The following is a 23,454-nucleotide window of genomic DNA, read 5'->3' as shown; positions in this document are numbered from 1 at the left end:
GTGCCAGCTCTGACGGAAAGGGTCAGATGGCTCAGAGAAGTGGCATGCTGGGATGGGTCTGCTGTATTAGACCAGAACACCCACCAGCTGACTGTGACCTTCAGAAGGATCTGGGGGACACATCATTTCCTAAAGCAATAAGAAATGCACTGCGGAGCGGGTGAGGACCAGCATCATCAACAACCTGAGTAATAGCTATCCTCTGTAGGCAGAAACTGATGGGAGGAGATGCTGTCTCAGAGCTGGGCTTCCCTAAATGCAGAGGCCAGGTGGAAGCACTGAGCAGTCAGGAGAAAGGCTGGGGTGATTACTAAAATGGGCAGCAAAGTTGGGATGGCAACCAGGAGGGCCTGATCTATAGGCTCAATGGAGATGGATCACAGAACGTGATGTTCCATCAGGGCAAGATAGATGGAGAGCCAAAAACAAATGAACATATGAACGAAGCAGATCATGAATATATAACCAAAAGGGCATAGAAAGTTCCAATCACTGGAATAATTTGGAGACTTGAGCCAGAATACTTTGGCTGAAGGAGAGGCTGGGTCCTGATGACACAGGTCCTTGCAAAACAACACCCATGTATACAGTGCTGATTCCCCAAGTCTTTATCCCAAAAGACCTACCACTAGTAATTCAGATAACTGAATATTGGAGAAAAAGGAATGTCTGGATATTTAGAAGACTTCTGTATACAGAGCATGTGAATTCAATGCTGCTACCTGGAACCCAAAGGACTCTCAAGGCTCCTTTGTTACAACGGGGGTAAATATGGCTAGAATTGGTAAGAAATGGAGTCTTATTTCCGAAACTTAACCCCATGGAAGCCTCAACTGCAGTAGCTATGCCAGACACAGCAGCCTCATTAGAGTAGATTATCGTCGCCTTGGTTATATGGAATGCAGGTACTGATCTAGCAAGGAATTCTTTTCTATACCCACCAGAAAGGAGAATCGTAAGCAATTTGCATTTACATGAAATAAACAACAGTATACATCCGTGTCTTGCCCCAGAGCTATGTTAATTCTCCTGCTCTGTCATAATGTAGTAGGAAGATATGTGGACCATCTGGACTTCCTGCAGCATAGCTTATTGATTTACTATGTGGATGACATTATATTAACTGGATCTGATGTGCCAGAAGGAACCACCAGTACAGATGCCTTTGCAAGACACAGGTACTCCAGAGGGTGAGAGAGAAATCCTATAAAGAATCAGGTGAACTTTTTAGGGTCCTATGGCCCAGGGCATGCTGAGACATTTCCTCCAAATTAAAGAGCAGGTTATTGCACCTTTACCCTCCTACAACCAAGAAAGAAGCACAGTGTTTGGTAGACTTCTTTGGGTTTTGGAGGCTGCATACTCTTCACTATGACCCACTTACTGGCTAACATTCAAGGTGCCAGCTTTGTGTGGTGGCTAAATTTAAGGGAGGGTGTTATAGAAGGTCCAGGTTGCAATACCAGCAGCCCCATCGTTCGGATCATATAACTCATCAATTTTTATGGTACTGGAGTTTCTGTGGTAGAGAAAGACCTTGCGTGGAACATCTGGAAAGTCCCAACTGGAAGGCTGTGTCATAGATTCCTAGGGTTTAAGCCAGTCGGTACCGTCTGCAGCGGGGAACGATTTAATTTACTTACCATCAAAGATCTCAAACTCATCATACTGCTTCTCACTGAGAAAGTACTCCACTGTGATGGAGATGTTATATTCGGGCTCCACTCTCACCAGCCAAGAGCAGATCTGGAACTGGGGATAGCTGCCAGGGTAGCTCTGACTCAGGATCACACCTGTGGAATCCGTCAGAAGCTCATTCGTTGGGCAGTGCACTTGGAGAAAGAAAGAGAAATACCAGGTATGTGGGATGGAGGTGGAACGGATGCCAACACAATGGCTCGTCCCTGGGGTAGAGGACAACCACTGGAAAGCCAGCCGGCATTTGAGCACATCAAGCAAAATTCCGACACCCCTCCTTATACTGCTCCGTGGTGTGAGTTGGTCTCTGATTCTGTGTCAGTGCCACTGCATTGCTGAGACTCAGGCTTGGCCAGTTGGCTGGAGTCACTTGTTAACTCACATGTGGGGATGATACATACATACAGACAACGATAAGGCATCCTCAAACCCAAGAGTTAACTGGATTTGATTTGTACAGAGTATAGGGCAGAGGTAAGCACATGGGATTTTGAGTCTAGTCAAGGCTATGGTTGTTCCAATAGTCATGTATGGATGTGAGAGCTGGACTATAAAGAAAGCTGAGCACTGAATAATTGATGCTTTTGAACTGTAGTGTTGGAGAAGACTCTTGAGAGTCCCTTAGACAGCAAGGAGATCCAATCAGTACATCCTGAAGGAAATCAGTCCTGAATATTCATTGGAAGGACTGATGTGAAGCTGACGCTTCAATACTTTGGTCACCTGATGCAAAGAGCTGACTCATTTGAAAAGACTCTGATGCTGGGAAAGATTGAAGGCGGGAGGAGAAGGGGACGACAGAGGATGAGATGCCTGGATGGCATCAACGACTCAATGGACATGAGTTTGAGTAAACTCCGGGAATTGGTGATGGACAGGGAGGCCTGGCATCCTGCAGTCAATGGGGTCGCAAAGAGTCGGACACGACTGAGCGACTGAACTGAACACCTGGATTTAGAGTCCATCTCTGTCACTTACTGCCTATGTGATCTTGAACAAATTACTGCCTTTCTGTGCAAATGCTTCTCCATTGCCAGCCCAGAAAGATAACTTGTACCTTACAGTGCTGTTGTATTATAGCAAATGTCATATATACACATATATATGTTATGTTATGTAATTATATATTAAGATTATATATGATATGATATTATACATTATATGATACTGTGTTATTTCATTATATATTAAGATTATATTATATATACTATATATTATAGTATTAAACTAAATAATCTATGCAAAGCATGAAACATATAGCCTCCATAAATTGTAGCAATGATGACTATGATTATACTAGGAACAGAAGGAAACAGCCTAGCATGTGGGATCCAGTTTCCTGACCAGGGATGGAACCTGGGCCCCTTCACTGGGAGTGTGGAGTCTTAGACACTGGACCACCAGGGAAGTCCTATGAAGTTCTTTTTAAATTCAGATTCTTAGAGAAATAATTTACGTACAATAAAATGCACATTTTAGGTACACAATTTGCATTTAGGCAGATGTATACACCTGTGTAACCACTACCACAATCAGAATACAGATTATTTCCATTGCCCCGGAAAGTTCTCTCATGTCCCTTTGCAAACAGTATGATCTGCCCCAATGCTCCAGGGAATCAGTGGTGCTATTTCTATAAACACAGAGGAGTTTTGCTTGTAGCAGAGCTTCATGCGAATAGAATCACATATGTATTATTTTTTGGTCCGGTTTCTTTTGCTAAATGTCATTTTTGTAGGAGTCGACTGATGCTGATCTATGTATCACCAGTTCCTTTGTTTTTATTGCTCTCTAGCAATCATGGGACAATTTGCTTATTGATTCTACTGAGGAACATTGGGGTTGTTTCCAGTTTGGGATTATTACAAAATTAATATAAAAGTCTTATTATGGATATGGGTTTTCATTTCTCTTCAGTAAATAACTAGGAGTAGAATTGCTGGGTGATGGGGTAGATGCATTTATCTTCAGAAGAAAACTTCTATCAGTTTTCTAAAGTGACCATAAAGATTTTATATCTCAACCAGCAACATATGAAAATTCTAACTGCTCCACATTTTTTCTAACCCTCATACTGTTAGTCTTAAATTTAAGCTATTCTAGTGGGTGCACAGTAATATTTCATTATGGTTTAATTTGCATTTTCCTTGTGACTAATGATGTTGAGCATCTTTTCATATATTTACTGGCCGTTCATTATCTTCTTTTACAAAGTGTCTGTTCAAGTCTCTTGCATATATTTTCATTGGATTGTCTTATTACTCAGTTGTAAAAGTTCCTTACGTAGTCTACATTCAAGGCCTTTTTAAAAATATGCATACTCTGAATATCTTCTCTTATTCTGCAGTTTGTCTTTATTTTTTACATTCATTCCTCTTGGTTTTTCCTTCATGTGTTTTTAATTTGCTTTATCATCTGCATATATACTTATATATCTCTTTTAATGAAATTAGCCTATTTGTCATTTTGAAATATCTCTATTTTTAGTAATACTTCTTGCTTGCAGTATTATTTGAAATTTCTTTATGTTTCTTATGTTTACCATTTTTATGATGTATCTTTTTCTCTTCTTTCATATTTCATATCTATCTGGTATTTATATTTAAAGTGCAACTTTTGTAGCAAATAAATAATTACTCTTTAAAGCCTCTAAACTTTTGCATGGTGTTTTGCAACAAAAATTCATCAATATAACCGTATTATACAAATAATATGTTAATCGCTTATTCTTGGTCATTGACAGAGATGTTGAAATCTACCACCATAATTGTGAATTTGTCTCTTTCTCCCTGTAATTCTATGAATTTTTCCTTTATATATTTCAATACTATTGTTAGGTACCGAGACATTTATGACTCTTACATATTCTTGATAAATTGTGTTATCAGCATGAAATATTCCTCTTTATTCCCTTTAATGCTTTCTGCCTTAAATTCTATTTTGTCTAAGATTCGTTTTGCTACACCAGATTTTAGAGGTCAGTACTTGCTATCTATTTTTTTAAAAAATATTTTGTTTCAGATCAGGGATGAATGATACCCTAGAGAGGCAAATGAAGATATTCAATTCTAAGTTCATGGAAAGCCTATAACTAGACTTTGAAATTTTTACCAATCTAAAAATCTCTGATCTCTAATTAGCAGTTTGATTCAATTGTATTTATCATGGTTGCACATATATTTGCACTTAGTTTTGCTATCTTATTTTTTGCAATTTTTGTTAACCATGATTTAAAAAAAATTTCTCCTTTAATGTTTCCTATTGGATTAACCATAGGGCTTCCCAGGTGGCTCAGTGGTAAAGAATCTGCCTACCAATGCAGGAGCCACAGGAGTCACAGGTTCGATACCTGGGTCAGGAAGGTTCCCTGGAGGAGGAAATGGCAACCCACTCTGGTATTTGCCTGGGATAATCCCATGGACAGAGGAGCCTGGATGGCCATAGCCCACAGGGTTGCAAAAAGTTGGACATGACTGAATGACTGAGATGCAAGCATTGTATTAATCAAATTTTCTTTACTCTCATTATTTTCGATTATGGATTTAGAATGTATGCATACTGTGGCATACATAATTTAAGAAAACTATGTATAAGTTTAAACATTGTATTTAAATGTATATATTTTTAATAATGTACATGGTTAATCAATATTTATGATTTTCCTCAGCAAGAAAGGGTCCTTAACTCATTTTTTCTTTCTTCTAAATAAGTTCTCCAGTGTAATTTATTTGTCCAGTTGTCTTCTGATTTTTTATTTTCTACAGTCTACATAAACATATCTACTAATGTATTTTACTGATTTCTTGTTATTGCTGTTCAGTCGCTCAGTCGTGTCTGACTCTTTGTGACTGCATGACCTGCAGCAAGCAGTCCGTGCAGAAACACTGATTTCTTAGCTTATTGTTAGTTTTTATATCTGAATCATTCTACCTGTATTCATTTTCTTGCTGAACACCAAAAGAAAAAAATGTATAAATTGGACATCATCAAAATTAAAAACTTCTGTGCTTCAAGAACCCCATTAAGAAAGTGAAAAAACAATCCACAAAATGGGAAATAATTTTTGAAAATCACACATCTGATTCAGGACTTGCATTTAGAATATATAGATAAATCCTACCACTCAATAATTAAACAGATAGTTGCTAAATGTGGTAGATATTTCTGGGGTTTACCAATATCACATTTTCTTTTATTCCCTGAGCATATAAAAAACTTCACTTTCCATCTATGTGCCTATTTCTGGCCAATGAGATGTGAGTAGAACCATGAGTGTCACTTTGGGGCTGAGGAAGTGAAAAGCCCCTATGCGAATGTCCATTTCTGTCTTCCTTTGCTGCAACGGAGGTTGGAAGAGCGGGCCTAGTTTTCAGACAGCAGCACAAGAGTCAAGCAGCCTGGATCATGGAGTTAGCAGCTCTATAGAGTTATTTGGATTTCAGAAAATTTTTTGAAGAAGATATAAACTTTTGTTGTGTTAAACCACTGAGATGTGGGGATTGCTTGTTATTGAGTAATGTACTGAAGTGTATCCTTTAATTATGCTTTTAGTAGGGCAGTAACTACTTAGTCCTTGTGTATCTGAAGATTTCATTAATTCATTCTCACTCTTAACTGATAATTTAGCTGGGTTTATAATTTCAGTTTACAATTATATTTCCTGCTGCATTTTATCTTTTGGTAGGTATTATTTTTGATTCAATAGTGCTATGAGTCTGATTTAGCTTTTATCCATGAAAAGATAAATATATATTTAAATATAATGCTTTCTCTTTATCCTTGATATTCTATAATTATACTGTAGATTTTTTAGGTTTGAATTTCACCAAATTTTCTATGTTGCCATAGCAAGCCTTCAAGATAACAGAAAAATGTCTGATCCTTGTCAGAGAAGACTAGGACTTCATTGGAAAGGCATTATCTGAGGCAGAAAAGAGAAGAATAAGCCAAAAGATAAAAGAAAGTTATACAATGAAGTGGTTATGAATGGAAAATGATCTCTATTAAGGGACTGGAAGATAATATAGTTAAGATGGCAGTGAGACCCAGACTGGCCCATGGATTCAACTCAGTCTCTATAAAAATCTCAGTTCATTTCTTTGTAGATATTGACAAGTTGATTCTAAAATTCAGGAAATTCAGCAGACTCAGAATATCCAAAATAATCTTGAAAACGAAGAACAAAGTTGGAGAACTCACACTTTTTGATTTCAAAATGTATGACCAAGCTACAGTAATCAAGATGGTGGAGTACTTGCATAATGATAGATTCAAGAGAATAGAACTGAGGATCAGGAAATAAACCTTTCGATTTACTTTTCTGTGTCCCTGGGGCTAGCCTGGCATGGTGGATCAACTATACTCCAATAAAAATTGTCTTAAAACCCCAATTCATAGTCAATTGATTTTGACAGGGTGCCAAGACAATTCAATGGGGGAAGAACAGTCTTTCCAGCAAGTGACGCCAGGACAATTAGATGTCTATACACAAAATCACGAAGTTGGACTCCTACCTCACACTATATATAAAAATGAACTCAAAACAGATAAAGTCCTAAATGTTAGAGCTAAAACTATAAACTCTCAGAGGAAAACATAGACATAAATCTTCCTGACCTTGGATTAGGCAATAGTCTTAGATATGACACAAAAAGTACAAGCACCAAAAGAAAAAATACATAAATTGGACATCATCAAAATTAAAAACCTCTGTGCTTCTAAGAACACCATCAAGAAAGTAAAAAGACAACCCACAAAATGGGACATTTTTAAAAAAAAATCACACATCTGATAAAGGACTTGTATCTAGAATATATATAAAAACTCCTACAACTCAATAATCAAACAGATAAATAACAATCAAAGATGGGCAAAGGATCCGAATAGACTTTTCTTTGTGCAAATGAACAATAAGCACATGAAAAAATGCTGGAAATCTTAGCCATCGGAATATGCAAATCAAAACAATAATGAGGTACCCACTACACTCACTAGGATGGCTGTAATTAAAAAGACAGATAATAACTGAGAGGACATGGAAAGATTGAAACCCTCATACACTGCTGGTGGGAATGGAAGATGGTTCAGCCACTATGGAGGATACTCTGGCAGTTCCTTAAAAGCTTAAACATAGAGTTACCAATTACCATATGACTCAGCAATTCCACTCCTAGATACATACCTAGGAGAAACGAAAACGTATGTTTCACATAACTTGTACATGAATGCTCATAGCAGCATTATTCATAATAGCTACAAGTGGAAACAACTCAAATACCCATCATCAATGAGTGTATAAACGAAATGTGGTATGTGTACAATGGAATGTGTGCGTGCTAAGTCACTTCAGTCGTGTCCGACTCTGCGACCCTATGGATTGTAGCCCACCAAGCTCCTCTGTCTGTGGGATTTTCCAGACAAGAATACTACAGTGGGTTGTCATGCCCTCCTCCAGGGGATCTTCCCAACCCAAGGACTGAACCTGTGGCTCCTGCATTGCAGGCAGATTCTTTACCACTGAGTCATGGAGGAAGTCCACAATGGAATATTACTGGGCAAAAAAAAAGGAATGAAGTGCTGATACATGCTACAACATGAATGAACTTTTAGAACATTATACTACATGAAAGAAGGCAGTCACAAATGACCACACATTGTAGGAGTCCATTTATATTAACCTAGAATAGGCAAATTCAGAGACAGAAACTGGTTTGGTGATTGCCTGGATCTGAGGGGGCTGGAAAGAAATGGGAACTGACTGTTAACTGACTGCAAGACTTCTTTTTTGTGGGGGGGTGATTAAAATGTTCTAAAATGGATTGTGACAATGGTGGCAAAACCCTGAAGGTGCTAAAAACCATTGATGCATACACTTAAAGTGGATGGGCTGCATGCATATGAATTATACCCTGATAAAGCTGTTGTTACAAAAAGAGACTATGAAGGGTCATACTTTGGGAAGCCAGCATGACACCAAGTCCCAGAGGAAAGCATGAGGCTGAGAATGGGGAGTAAAGCAGGAAAACTGGAGCCACGTAGACATAGAAACAGAGCCAGAGATGATGAGAAACTAGGGCTGGAGCTAATCAACGATGAAGACTAAAGTTCACTGTAATTGGGGGCTGGTCATTTGGTATGTGGATGGGTCAGCTCGACTGAAATAGTATATCAGCAGCCTGACTCTGGGGCTTGTGGTCCCTCTCTTCCTCGCTAACAATCCATATTACAGATTCTCCCTACTCTTGTTTTCTTAGAGATGGAGGAGAAGCTGACCTGCTTCTCCATAGGCTACTAAATATCTGTTGGTGGCAACAGCACTAGAAGCAGTAGCAGAACTAGAAACTCTAATAAGAGGCCACACCAAACAGTGACTACGGGCCAGGCATAGTTCCAAAGTGCTTTACACTGCTGACTCATGTAATTCCTCATAACAAGGCCATGACATTAGTAATATCATTATCCTTATTTTGGAGAAGGAAATGGCAACCCACTCCAGTATTCTTGCCTGGAGAATCCCATGGACGGAGGAGCCTGGTGGGCTACAGTCCATGGGGTCGCAAAGAGTCGGACACGACTGAGCGAATAGTCTTATCCTTATTTTACCAATTAGGCACAGGACAGTTAGGTATCTTGCCCCAGGTCAGATGCCTCGTGAGTGGAAGGTATTGTTTTGGGGTGTTAGCTGGGGTAACTTGGTGAAGCACATCCACCTTCAGTCAAGTCACTCCACTGGAATAAAGACAACTGTGGTCTCTTGGTTGCCTAGCTCAGCACACAGGGTTTTGGACACACCTGTACTCCAGTAAGGCAAGGTTTGTGTGTGAGCCTCAACTCCCACCAGAGGTCCCATGACCTCCTTCCATTTCCAGGGAGTGTCAGTTAGAAAAAAGGAAGGAATTTCCCTGATTAAGATTCTGCACTTCCAATGTAGGGGGTGTGGGTTCAATCCCTTGTCAGGGAACTAAGATCCCACCTACCTTCCAACAAGGCCAAGATTTTTTTTTTTAAAGCAAAAAGAACAGAAATAAATAAGGCCTCTATGGCCAATTCAAAGCCCTGGATCTAGAAGCAGGGCAGAGAACCTACCTAGAACACTCACTCACTCATTCCAACATTTGCCAAGTGACCTCTTACTTTACGGGCAGGGGCTGGGAACACAGAGAAAGGAAAACAGGGGCTCTGTTTTGGAGAAACTCTAAAGCATGGTTCACTGCAATTACCTTCACATATTGGGGGCGGCCCTTCAAACTGCAGGTAAGTTCCAAGTTTGCAGGTCAGGATTTCATTCCCCACTAAGGTAAATCCAGGGAGGCACCGGTAGCGTACGATGTCACCTGTCAAGGAGAGACCAATATGGGGATTTCCTGGAGAAGACTGGGCAGGGCTGACTGGCACCCCTTAGTACCACTTGAACCCACTTCCAGGCAAGATGATCAGTGACGGGGTGTGTTCTGCTGAGTGAACAATTAGCTCATCTCCAATCGACTGACACAGATGACCACAGCTCCCCTCTCGCAGCTCAGCTGTGTTGAGCCTAAGAATGGTCCACGATCCAGGAACTTCTTATAGTGTCCTATATGGACTTATTTCAAAAGACATCCTGACTTGAATCATGGAAGAAAATCTCTTTTCTAGCTCCTCTGGCTATGCATGGCTAAAACAAAGAGTGACTGTATTTTGAGTGAACTTCAGTTGACAGAATATCAACCCGTTTGCGTTGAGTCTATTGTTTCTCTTCATGGACAGGAGAGAGAGCTGAGCCCCACTGGCCAGAACTGCCCCCCACCCCGTCCCTCCTCCCCAGCCCAGTCCTTGCTGGCGTGGGAGATGTTACCTATGTTGAATTCTTCATTCTCTGTGACAACTTCAGCGTTGGGGAGGATGGTGGGAGGAGGGCATTTGGTGAGTGGATAAGCTGAAAAGACAAGAGCAGACAAGTTGATGTAAGAGCATCACTCTTGGGACACGTGGTCATTCACTAGTTCAGTGCCTCATGTTTTCACTCCTCATCTATCCACACAGCAGATGTTAACGAGTATTTATCTGCACACAGGAGAAAGTCAGCCAAGTACTATCTTGCTTATCTGCTGCCATCTTTTTGTTGGTTTGTTTGCTTTTGATGCAAAAACCAGGAACCAAATATCAAGACTAATGATAAAGGAGAGAGGATATAAGAAGTTGGTGACAGGGCCCAGTGCTGAAGAGAGGGGAGAGAAGCTACTGTATGTCAGTATATTGTAGATCTGTATAGTCAAAGCTACAGTCTTTCCAGTAGTCATGTACAGATGTGAGAGTTGAACCATAAAGAAGGCTGAGTGCCGAAGAATTAATGCTTTTGAATTGTGATGCTGGAGAAGACTCTTGAGAGCCCCTTGGACTGCAAGGAGATTAAACCAGTCAATCCTAAAGGAAATCAACCCTGAAGATTCACTGGAAGGACTGATGCCGAAGCTCCAATACTTTGGCCACCTGATGAAGAGCTGACTTATTGAAAAGGACCCTGATGCTGGGAAAAACTGAGAACAAGAGAAGAAGTGGGTGGCAGAGGATGTGGTTAGCTAGTGTTACCAACTCAATGGACATGAACCTGAGCAAACTCCGGGAGATAATGAAGGACAGGGAAGCCTGGCGTGCTGCAGTCCACGGGGTCCCAAAGAGCTGGACACGACTTAGCGACGGAACAACAACTGTATCTCAGGCACTTTCATGCTTTGTCACCTTGAATTTTCACAATAGCAGATTCCCCTGTGAGGTGTTCTCACTTTACTTATGAGCAAGTTGAGATTGAGACAGGTTCAGTTACTTCTCTAGGGTCACACAGGAAGTAAGTGGCACAGGCAGGGTTTGAATCCAGGTCTGGCTGCTCTCATATCCCATGTTCTTTCCACTAGTCACCATCTAAATGCTCTGTGTGGTCTAGGTGAGGGCCAGCACGATTGCTAATTTCTCTTTTGACCTTGGGCCAAGTGCTGCAGCTTCAGTGGATTTTCTAAACCGACAAGCATCTCCCTCTGGGCAGAGACTGGCCTATGTGTGGAGGGTATCACTGAGGCCAAGTTCAATGTGGGCTCGTAACTAGGCTGCCTTTCATTACCTGGCACATGGTTGAGCACTGAGTGTTAGTCAGCTGCTATTGCCACCACTGTTGTTATTATCTCTGAAGACACTTCAACTCTTGCTGTTTCGAAAAATAGTACTCTCTTTTTTTTTGAAATTTACCGCTGGCAACACTTGCATGCTCAGTCACTCAGCTATGTTCGACTCTTTGCGACCCCATGGACTGTAGCCCATCAGGCTCTTCTGTCCCCGGGATTTATACTGCACCATAAACATTAAAGGCACAGAGGAAACTTTTCAGCTCGAGATTGAAACCCTATGCAGAAATACGGACTAAATATGAAAGATAGGGCAAGAAAGTGCTGGGGACAGTGCTAGGTGGTGGGGTACCCTTCACGGTGAACATCACTCTAGGATGATGTCACTTAGAGCCCGAGGCACGTGAAACACGAGTTCCAGATGCTCACGGGGCCTTCTGACATTCAATTCACCAATGCAGAAGTAAGCAGACAGTCCTTGCCTCACAGAACTTAGAGCCAGCAGAGGAAACAGTCACCAATTTTTGGTGGTCCCAGTGCAGGGCACACGGGTTCGATCCCTGGTCTGGGAAGATTCCACGTGCTTCGGAGCAACTGCTGCTGCTGCTGCTAAGTCACTTCAGTCGTGTCTGACTCTGTGCGACCCCATAGACGGCAGCCCACCAGGCTCCCCCATCCCTGGGATTCTCCAGGCAAGAACACTGGAGTGGGTTGCCATTTCCTTCTTCAATGCATGAAAGTGAAACGTGAAAGTGAAGTCGCTCAGTCGTCCCTGACTCTTAGCGACCCCATAGACTGCAGCCCACCAGGCTCCTCCGTCCATGGGATTTTCCAGGCAAGAGTACTGGAGTGGGGTGCCATTGCCTTCTCCGTGACAACTAGTTAGGCAATATTAATGGACTATTTGCATATTTATTTTTAACTCTCTGTTCATGTCCTTTGCTTCTATTTTTCCTACAAATTTGAAAAACTCTATGTATATTCAGGTTGGTCTTTGCCTATTAAGCATATTTCCGAATTTATCATTTGCTCCTGATTTGTTTATGGCACTCTTCTGGTGTGTACAAGCATTCAATTTTTATTTAGCCAGTTCTCAATGTTTTCCTTTGTAGAATTTTTTAAAAATTGATACCTTACATTCTCAGCCTCATGCTTACCTTTAAAACATACCTTCTAAAACTTTCTAAGACACATTTCACTTTCCCAGAAAAAAAAAAATCGTTCAAAGAAATCTCTGCCTAAGCACAGCCTGGGTATTTTATAGTTTGTGGTTATAGTTTGATAGACGATCAATTTCCTGTTACATTTTAAAAATTAATTTTTTAAAATTAAAAATTTCTGCTCAATGCAGAAAGCTGGTGGAATACTTAAAAACAATAATTCTCCAAGTCCCACTACCTGGGTATAACTATTGCTAGCATTTTAGTGTATGACTTTGGATCTCTTACAGAAAACTCTGCTCTCCCCACAAACACACACTGGATCAGCCGTGTTATGACTACAGAACTCAAGGGCAGGGGTGCATTCAAAACTTCTCTGTTTCCTTTTGTCTGCATCCCCTTGTTCCCCTGGGGAGTGAAGCACTGAACAGCTTAGTCTCCAGTACATGTTAACATGCTAATAGGTGGGCAGAGCCCTCAGCTCCAGCAGTAGACACTATGCGTCATTCACTGCACATTGAATTCTTTGCCATTGACTCTCTTGCTACATTCCTCCTTGGGCTGAATTGGCCTTACCTCTGATACTTCTTGGGGTTTCCCAGGTGGCTCAGTGGTAAAGAATCAGCTTGCCAGTGCAGGAGACCCAAGAGACTTGGGTTTGATCCCTGGGTTGGGAAGACCCTGTGGAGTAGGAAGTGGCAACCCACTCCAGTATTCTTGCCTGGAAAATTCCGTGGACAGAGGAGCCTGCTGGACTACATACAGTCCAGGGGGTCACAAAGAGCTGGACACGACTGAGCAACTCAGCATGCACAGTGAAGCTTTTAAAGCCAAATTAGCTTAGGGAGAAACGTAGTTCATATGGTTCAGTTCAGTTTACCTGATGACTCTGGGCTCTGCACTTGGATTTGGGGTCCAAGCCCAGCTGATATTAAAATGCCTTCCCTTGCCATTGTTCCTTGTATATATCTCTTTCTCAAGAAACTCACAAAGATGCGGTGGCTATGATCCATGTTAGGGATCCGTAATCATTGCATCCTTTGGCTATATCATCATCTGAAAGTGTTAGGAAAGTGTCAGTTGTTCAGTCGTGTCTGATTTTTTGCAACCCCATGAACTGTAGTCCGCCAGGCTCTTCTGTCCATGGCATTCTCCAGGCAAGAATACTGGAGTGGGTTGCCATTCCCTTCTCCAGGGGATCTTCCTGACCCAGGAATTGAAACGCAGGTCTCCTGCATTGCAGGCAGATTCTTTACTACCCGAGCCACCAGGGAAGCCCACCATCATCTGAGCCTTCCCCCCGCCCCAAAAATCATATGCTTTTTAAAAATCAAGCAATAGAAAATAAACATTTCCCTTAATCAGTGATTGTATTCCACATGAATGACTTTTAATGGCTGTATTTTCCTCCATTTGCATGTATGTGTCAATCTGTATACCCAATCTCCTATTATTTCACATTTGGATTGTTTCTAATTTACCTGTTACAAATAGCACTTCAAGGAATATCTTTATACACAAATTTTTGCACAATTCTCTGAACTAGGATTGGTGGGTCCTGGATAATTGTTAATTAGGAACCCTGGGTGTAAGTAACACAAATCAGCTGAGGGTAGAAGAAGCTTCTCAAGAGAAAAGTGAACCCAAGGGTGGCTTTGTACCCAGACTTCATAAAGGCAGAGGACAAGCAACTGTAGGGCCACCAGGAATCCAGGAAACTTTCCTATGTGTCTGTCTCAGTGGTTCTTCTGTACGTAGGACTTCTCTATTTCTCAGTCTCTATGGACGATAGAAGACAGGCAATCCACTGCACTTGGATTTATACCTTCCCTCTTCAGGAGACAAGTCCAGGAAGAAACAGAATCTCTCAGGTTCAATCTCGAGTTCCCGAGAGAGAGCATCTGATTTATCTCTGCTGGAATCAGGGCAGGTGCCCATCTTTAGTTTCAGTTCCTGTTCCTGGGGTTGGGGACGCATGTGGAGGGGAGTCACGACGTACAAATACAGCCGACAGATGCCCACGTGAGTGGGGAAGTTAAGGAGAGCATTATGAGCTGTGTAGATACCTGAAAATGTCTTGACTGTGGCTAATCACATTGTGTTCATCTTTTGGTATGTATTCTCAGACTTCTCACCACTAAGTGGGCCACTCTCTGCAACCTTCACAATAGGATTATCATTTTTAAAGGATCATTACAGATTATTCTTTACTATGAAAGAATCCATTTTCTCTATTGAATGCTTTTGCTTTGAATCCTTTTCTTTGATTGTTATTGTTGTGGTTATAAAATACATCACCACCCAGCTTTTATTTTAAAGCTGTCACATTGTCTTAGTTTATTCCTGGTACAGAAAACCCTATTATAAAGTCTAGTTATAGTATATTTAGCCTAATATAAGAGTCTTTGTGTTTTTAATAGGGAGTTGGGCTTTAATAAATTTGTATTTGTCATAATAGTTGAACTTGTTTTACTTGTGCTTATTCTGTGTTTTCTATAGCTTTGTTTCTACACAGCTGCCTTTGTTTTCTTCTTTTTATCTGTGAATTATGCTTTGCTTCATTTTTTTTCTTTTAGCAATTTGGAAGTACTGTAGTTGAGTTTTAATTTATTGATGGCTAAAATATATACTTGGAATCCTTCTTTTTCTAATTATAAAATCAATAATTGAATAATATCTATTGATTTCTCTACCATGGAAGATGAAGACATTTAATTTTTCCTCTCTCTTCTAAAAATATCTGGGCATTTGTTAATATGAAATGATTACTTTTAAACTTCTAAGAATGAATTGTATTTGGATTGTTTTGAATCTATATTTTCAATTATTATTAGAGCTAAATCTGTGATTAGTCAATTCATCCCATTTTATCTTTTCTTTTATACAATTTCTCTATAGAGTTATTTATAGTTATCTCTATATTGAGTTATTTGTTCATCCTTTGTTGGGTAGCTACTTCCTCGAGTTAACAATTCAAACTGAGACTTTGGTTGACACTCATTTTAAGCTCTTGGATATCTCATTTTAAGTTCTTGGATATCTGCAAATGACTATCTCTTGCTGCATATGTGAAGCTCCCAACAATTTTTTTTTTCTTGAACAAGTCTAAAAATCCCTCCTTCATTTTCTGGAATCGAAAATTTCTGGAATTTTCACGTAATCTGAGAATTGTTGATTTTGGTTTCTTGTAGTTTGTTTTCTCAGCCTGGGTTCCAGTAGCTTTCTTCTGCCCTTCACCCTTATAAACTGGAAAACTTGCCAGGCTGGTTTTGATTTCTCCTGGTATACAGTGAACTCTTTATCCTATATACACAGATTTTCCCTTAATCTCAGAAGAGTTTTATTATTTCTATTCTATCCATCAGGTTCTTCTCCTCAGAAATACTTCTTATCAGTATGTTGGTTCTTTGGCTGCTGGGTCTCTTTATTTGCCATCTTCTCCTTTATCATTTTCAAGTCCTCGTCCTTTTTTCTCTTTATACGGAGCTTTTCCGGTTTGGCCGCCACATCTCTGAATTGTTTTTCTATAGCGTCAATTCTGCTCTTTGCTGGTTCATATGCCAATTTAAAGTGTGCAATTGCATTTCTTTAAAACTTTTGTTTTTTATAGCTGGCTCCCCTCATAAATAAAACTTTTAATTTGTAACAATCACAAAGGTGTAGGAGAAGTTGGAATTATAGTAACAAAACTTTCTCCATGAACCAATTGAAAGTTAAGTTGCCAACATGATATCCCACAACCACAGAATATTTCAGTGTGTAGTTCCTATAAATAAGCACATTCTCCCACACAATCACAATACAAGCACCAAAGGAGGAAATTAACACTGATACATTGCCATCTAATCCTTACATTCCATTCAATTTCTACCACTTGTCTCAATATAGTCCTTAATAGCTAACACATCCAGTTCAGAAACATGCATTGCATTTTGTTGTCGTATTTCTTAGTCTCCTTTAGACCATAACAGTTCTAAAGTCTTGCTTTGACCTTCCTTGACTTTTACACGTTTGAAAATGACACACCAGCTACCTTCTAGTATGTAATCTGTATCACATTACCCTCAGTTTAGGTCGGATTCCTCATGATTAGATTCAGGTCGTGCATCTTTACAAGGAAGCAATGCCGGGTTCTTCTCATTGTCTCCTAACAGGTGGGGTATGATTTCCCCTTCTATTAATCTTTCAGACAGATGACTCTTATTTGGAGTCCACATTACCTAGACTATTATGCTAGAAGTAGATGTTTTCTAAAATTTGCTTCTATTTCCCAAGCTGTGTGTTTCTAAGGGTATTTTTCTCTGCAATTCAAATCCTATTTTGTCACTTTTGAAAATACTGTAGCATATTGTCATAAGTCTCCTTAAGGTACTTTTCTTCTTTTTGGTTCTTCTATGAAAAGAAATTTATGTAGGGCTAAGGTTTGCCTATAAAAAGGCAAACATTATTTCCCCTACTCCATTCCCAATTTCTACTCTTTGCAAGTCTGGCTCCTTCCTTTTCTTTAGTTCTTGTCGCAAGTACCACCTCTTAAGACATGCTTCCCTCAATTATTCTATATGAAGTAGATTCTCTATGCTTTTGTTTGCTATCTTATCTGTTTCTTTCATAGCATGTATTACAAATCACAAAGATTTTGTCTAAACGTGTTTGTTCCCTCTCTTCTTGGGGAAAGAAAACTGTATGGGGAACAGACATTTCAGAGAGCAGGAAGCATGCACAGTCAGCGATGATAAGAAAGAACGCTTACCCTCGTCATCAACAGAAAAGTGAAATGCTATTCACCAGGTAGGCAAAAATTTAAAGTCCAGTAAAACCCAGTGTCTGCAAGAATGTAGTGCTATAGCAGCTCTATCTCCATGACGAGGAAGAGTGGGAGCTGTTAAAACTACTTTGTGAGACTGATTTGGCCTTAGCTAGTAAAACTGAGTCGGAGAAGGCAATGGCATCCCACTCCAGTACTCTTGCCTGGAAAATCCCATGGACGGAGGAGCCTGGTAGGCTGCAGTCCATGGGGTCATTAAGAGTCAGACATGACTGAGCGACTTCACTTTCACTTTTCACTTTCATGCATTGGAGAAGGAAATGGCAACCCACTCCAGTGTTCTTGCCTGGAGAATCCCAGGGACGGGGGAGCCTGGTGGGCTGCCGTCTATGGGGTCGCACAGAGTCGGACACGACTGAAGCGACTTAGCAGCAGCAGCAGCAGTAAAACTGAGTATGTGAATACTTACAACCTCTCAATTCCACACGGGCATGTACCCCAGAGAAATTCTTGTTCATGGGAAGGAATGTGCAACAATGCTCATATTGTTTGAAATAAAGTAATTTAAATGCCTATTAAGAGTAGACTAGATAAACCACTATTTTCACACAATGAGATACTAGACAGCATTGAAAAGTGAAACTAATCTAGTCACATGCATCAGCATGAATTTCTAAAGCTTAATTTTGAATGAAAAAAGCAGGTCACAGAAGAACACTTACTGAACCGTTCTACTTACATAACAGAAAAACCATGCTAAATGAAACAATATGTATTTTTGGAGACATACACCTATGGAGTAAAATCATCATGAAAAGCAATGAAAGATTAGCAGAAAATTTAGCAAAATTCATAACCCTGATTAACTCTGGGGGGTTGGGCAGGGGGCATATTGGAGGTGGTGCACGGGGCTTCAAGAGCACTGGTGGTCTTTTTTGCAGGCTCAGCTCTGGGTGTTCATCTTATTTTTCTTCTTTAAATACACACATGTATGTTACACACTTTTTACAAATTGCTAATATTCTACAATTTATCAAAAACCCAATGAGTGGGTGGAAGGTGCCTTCTTGTTCACTCGGCCTCTTACAAACAGTATCTCCCACCCAAACCTGCTGGTCTGTGTTGATCCTCTCACCCAGGCCCTTGCCTGCTCCTCTGGCCCGTGAGGCCTTGGTCTGAGCTGGCACTGGAGGGTCTCATGTCTCATCTGAGGGCATCAGGGGCACAGTGGCCAGGACACACAGAGGAGCAAGAGATGTCCTGGGCAGACTTACTCAGGAGAACTCGGGAACAAGGACAGCCCAGGGCAGTGCTGGGCCTCCTTCACCTATGCCTGGACCAGGTGGGGTTAAGACACAAGAGCAGGGATAAGAAACCTGGCTTTAGGAGGAGGTGACTTCATACAGATCCTTTTACTCTCCAAATACAATAATAATGATGATCATGACAATGATGATGATGATTATTAAAACTGCCACTTGTTGAGTAACTTTGCTTTAGTTACACAAATTTTATTTCTTAATTGAATTTTTTGAGATCATTGTAGATTCACATGCAATTGTAAGAAATAATACAAAGAGATCTCATGTATTGTTTACCCAGTGATTCCTAATAGAAAACATCTCGCAAAACTATGGTATAATATCACAGCTGGGGTATTGACCCTGATACCATCGAGATGCAGAACATTTCCATCACTGTAAGGGTCCCTCATGCCGCTCTTTTATAGTAAACACATCTACTTCCTTCCCATCCTGAACCCCTCCTTAGCCATGGCAACGATGAATCTGTCCTCTTTTTCTATAATTTTTCAAATTTCAAAAGTGTTGTCCAAAATTATATATGGCTCAAGAATCATAGAATGATGTTGCTGTTCAGTTGCCAAGTTGTGCTGCGACCCCATGGACTGCAGCACGCCAGGCTTCTCTGTCCTTCACCATCTCCTAGAGTTTGCCCAAGTCCATGTCCATTGAACTGTTGATGCCATCCAACTATCTCATCCTCTGTTGCCCTCTTCTCCTTCTGCCTTCAATCTTTCCTAGCATCAGGGTCTTTTCCAATGAGTCAACTATTTGCACCAGAGATCAAATTGTCAACAGTGAATGGAATTTAACAATAAAAAGGCACAAAGTCCTTACATGTAACCATCTCATGAGATGGTTAGATAGCATCACTGACTCAATGGACATGAATTTGTGTAAATTCCAAGAGATAATGAAGGATAGGGAAGCCTGGCATGCTACAGTCCATGGGGTCATAGAATTGGACACAACTTAGTGACTGAACAACAATTATTACATGCGATACCTTGGATTAATCTCCAGAATTATATTGAGTGAAGAAAAGTCTATCCCCAAACATTACACATTATTGAGTATCTTTAATACTTTCTGCCTAGAGCTAAGCATTCCCCTGCATGAGTTCATTTAACTCTGTGAGATTAGGCACTGATATAATTGCCATCTTGTGGGTAATGAAGTTGAGGCTCAGAAAAGTCAAATGACAGCCTCATGGTCACGCAGCTAATATATGGCATAGGTTTGAACCCAAGTCTACGATGCTGGAGTCCACACTCTGTCAGTCTGTGGGCCAGTCCTATAGAGTCAAAATAACAGAGCCTTCAAAACTAGGGTCCTGGGGCTTCCCTGGTGGTCTCGTGGTTAAGAATCCACCTGTCAATGTAGGGGACATGGGTTCAATCTGTGGTCTGGGAAGATCCCACATGCCGAGGAGCAACTGTTCATCACAACTACTGAGTCAGCAATGAAGACTAAGACAAAAACAAAACAAAAACAAAAACCTTAGGTTCTGTTCATCGGGTGAGAGGTGTGCCCAACCAGAGGGGTGTGGGTATGAAGGCAGAGCGAGGGCAGGGTCTCATCACCATGTCACGCTCACCTGGGCCAGCACTCCTGGGAACGGTGACTGGAGCCGCCCGTGCTCTCAACAGTGTTGTTTCAGTCTCTTTCTGCCTCAATATCACTGCCTCTCCCGAGGACTTGGGGCTGAATGCATTCAAATTTCGATAAATACATGTGTGAGGTGTTAGCACCACGTGGTCTCACCCCAACAGCCAGCGCAGAGCTGCAAGGGCTGGGTTCTCCTCCCAGTTCTAGCCGTGTGGTTCTGGGCAAGCCCTCCTGCCTTCCTTGGCCCTCATTTCCTCATTTATAAAGTGGGGGTAATAATAGCTGCCTTACTAACTCACAGGATCCTTAGAGGTCATGAACTCCAAGCCCTTTGTGCTGCAGGTGAAGAAACTGAGCTAGGGAGAGACCTACACAGGTCAGACACTTGGCCTGAGGTGGAGCCAGGAATAAAGTCAAGCCTTCCTGATTTCAGTTCATATAGATGTAACGTTCTGCAAATCATAAACATGGGGGCTTATTTCTTGGCTGGGCACAAGCCCATGGAGAACTTTCTATAAGTTTTCCTAAGCTGTGTCCACTGTAATAAAAATGAGGAAATACCTGGGACCATAATCTTGGACTTTTATGAGAAAATAGGTTGTTGGTAAGGACAGACACACCTTGCATTGTTCATGCTCCTGTTCTTGAATTTTCCCCAAGTTCCTTTGTGCACAGTACTTCCTGTGGGGTCAACAGAGGCTCTAGACACCTTTGGAGTGGGACCATTCTCTAGAATGTGCTGAGGGATGAGGTGGGGCACAGGTAAATGGATAAAACAACCAGGGAGCTGATATGTGAAAGATGAATAAGAAGACTCACCCTGCTGCCTCTGAACTTGAACTTGGCACCAAGGATCAGCCTTGTGGGCTTCTCCACCCTACCAGTGTGGCAGTGAAGGAAAACTCACATTTATGGAGCCCTGTGCTGGGAGCTCTCACATCGCTACAGCTGAATTCTCATAACCCTGAGGACACTGAAGGCTTTCCTGGTGGCTCAGACGGTAAAGAATCTGCCTGCAATGCAGGAGACCTGGATTCAGTCCCTGGGTTGGGAAGATTTCCCTGGGAGAAGGGAATGGCTACCCACTCCAGTATTCTTGCCTGGAGAATACCATGGACAGAGGAGCCTGGCGGGCTACAGTCTATGAAAGCAAAGAGTCAGAAACGACTGAGCGACTAACACTTTGTATCTTCTCAGGACACTGAGATGGAGAAGCTATGTCACTCGTCCCCAGACCCCAAACTGGCAAATGCAGGAGCCAGGAGGCAAGCCCAGCCTGGACTGAAAAGTCTGGCCCTCTCGTCCTTCCTGGACCAGGCTTTCATACTGACCAGAGAAAGCTATGGCGAAGATCCCGCCCATGGCTGACTCGTGGTGGAACTGGAGCAGGACCTGGTTGGATGAGCTGTACATTGTCTTCTTGGCAAAGCTCCGGCTGAAGGCTCCAAGCTGTGGGGCTGTCTTCTGTGGCCCATCCCTGCAAGAGGAAAGAAGATCCTGCATGTCATGCGTCACCATGCCTGCCTGTTCTAACTGGTGCATCAGTGGCCTTCAGTGAGCAAAGAGACACACCCATGTTGCCTTCCTGGGCCCAAGGATTTCTTCCCTGGAATTTTATCTAGTCCCTTCCATCTGATCTCAGCCATTGTCTGGAAACTCAGTGAAAAATCCATTCAGGGCAGTCAGGTGACAGTTATCCAGCTCTGGGAATTTTGAGAACAGAATGCTACTATCTCCTGCTGATTCCCAGAAGCTCTAAACAAAGGAATTTTAAAAAGATATCTTTGTTCAGAGATTCAGAGGTTTGGAAAAAACTGTCGAGGAAACTGTACTAATCAACTAGTAATTCACATTCTCATTTTAAAATTAACACAAGAAACTCTAACTGTATAACTCAGAGCTGAGCCGTCCAACTTGGTAACCACTAGGCTACACGTGACTATTTACATTTAAATTATTTAGAGTTTAATCAATTTAAAAAATCAGCTCCTCAGTCACTCTAGTCACATTCGAGCGCTCGAGGGCCACATGTAGAGAGGGGCTATGATATCGGACCGCACAGATACGGAACGTCTCCATCACTGCAGACACTTCTGTGGTCAGCATTGGCTCAGCATGAGATGCCAGTGGGACTTCGTAAAAGTCCACTGCACAGCTCTTCCCTTAGTCTGGGTAGCTTATCCAGTAAACGCAGAATTTTGGTTTGGACTCTGGAAACACTGAGAAAAGTCTGCTCATGGATCCAGATTCCCACACCCATTGGTATTTTGACTGACCCCCAGCAGAATGCCAGGTGGGGAACACACTGCCCCGCTAGTCCTTTCCCATCGAGGAGTCAAAAGGGCTGATGGAAGCTGAGTTCTTAGGCCACTATGCTTGAGACCCAGGAGGCTGACAGCCATTAAAACTATCCAGCCCTTGGTTTTCTGGACTAACAGATGGGTGACCCAGCTGAGAGCCCAGCTCAAGCCCCTTTCCCTGCCGACACGGCAGCTGGCCCTACCAGACGGTGATGAAGTCTCCAGAGGGCTCTGTCTGCAGCAGGCTGAGGTTGAGGCGGACGCCATGACCAATGGGGACGGTGATCAGCCAGATGCAGTCCTGGGAGCTGGAGTAGGGACTGGGGAAGCCCGGGGAGTACACAGTGCCATTGAAGGAGGTGATGTTGCTGCCGCAGGGGACTGCCAGGGAGAGGACACAAACACAGGAGTGCTCAGATCACCTCCCCCGTGAGAATTCAGGTGATTTCCCAAAGCACGAACTGTCCTGCTCCAGGAGGCTGGGTGGGATGGGAAGACAAGGCCGGGCTGAGGATGGCTGGGCCTGGC

General features: G+C 41.9%; 1 protein-coding gene across 1 annotated transcript in view; it reads right to left on the bottom strand.

Annotated features, from left to right (window-relative positions):
• Positions 1–23,454, bottom strand: part of CSMD2 (CUB and Sushi multiple domains 2) — a 275,213-nt gene that overhangs the window by 72,235 nt on the left and 179,524 nt on the right. Inside the window, 5 exon segments of the mRNA XM_070362524.1 lie at positions 1,644–1,832; positions 9,918–10,031; positions 10,532–10,612; positions 21,958–22,103; positions 23,130–23,307. Of these exon segments, the coding sequence (XP_070218625.1) occupies positions 1,644–1,832; positions 9,918–10,031; positions 10,532–10,612; positions 21,958–22,103; positions 23,130–23,307 (708 nt within the window).

Source organism: Bos mutus, chromosome 3, assembly GCF_027580195.1.
Source record: "Bos mutus isolate GX-2022 chromosome 3, NWIPB_WYAK_1.1, whole genome shotgun sequence".
Lineage (NCBI taxonomy): Eukaryota > Metazoa > Chordata > Mammalia > Artiodactyla > Bovidae > Bos > Bos mutus.
Note: the sequence above shows the minus strand (reverse complement) of the source record. Positions and strands in the feature narration are given on the sequence as shown.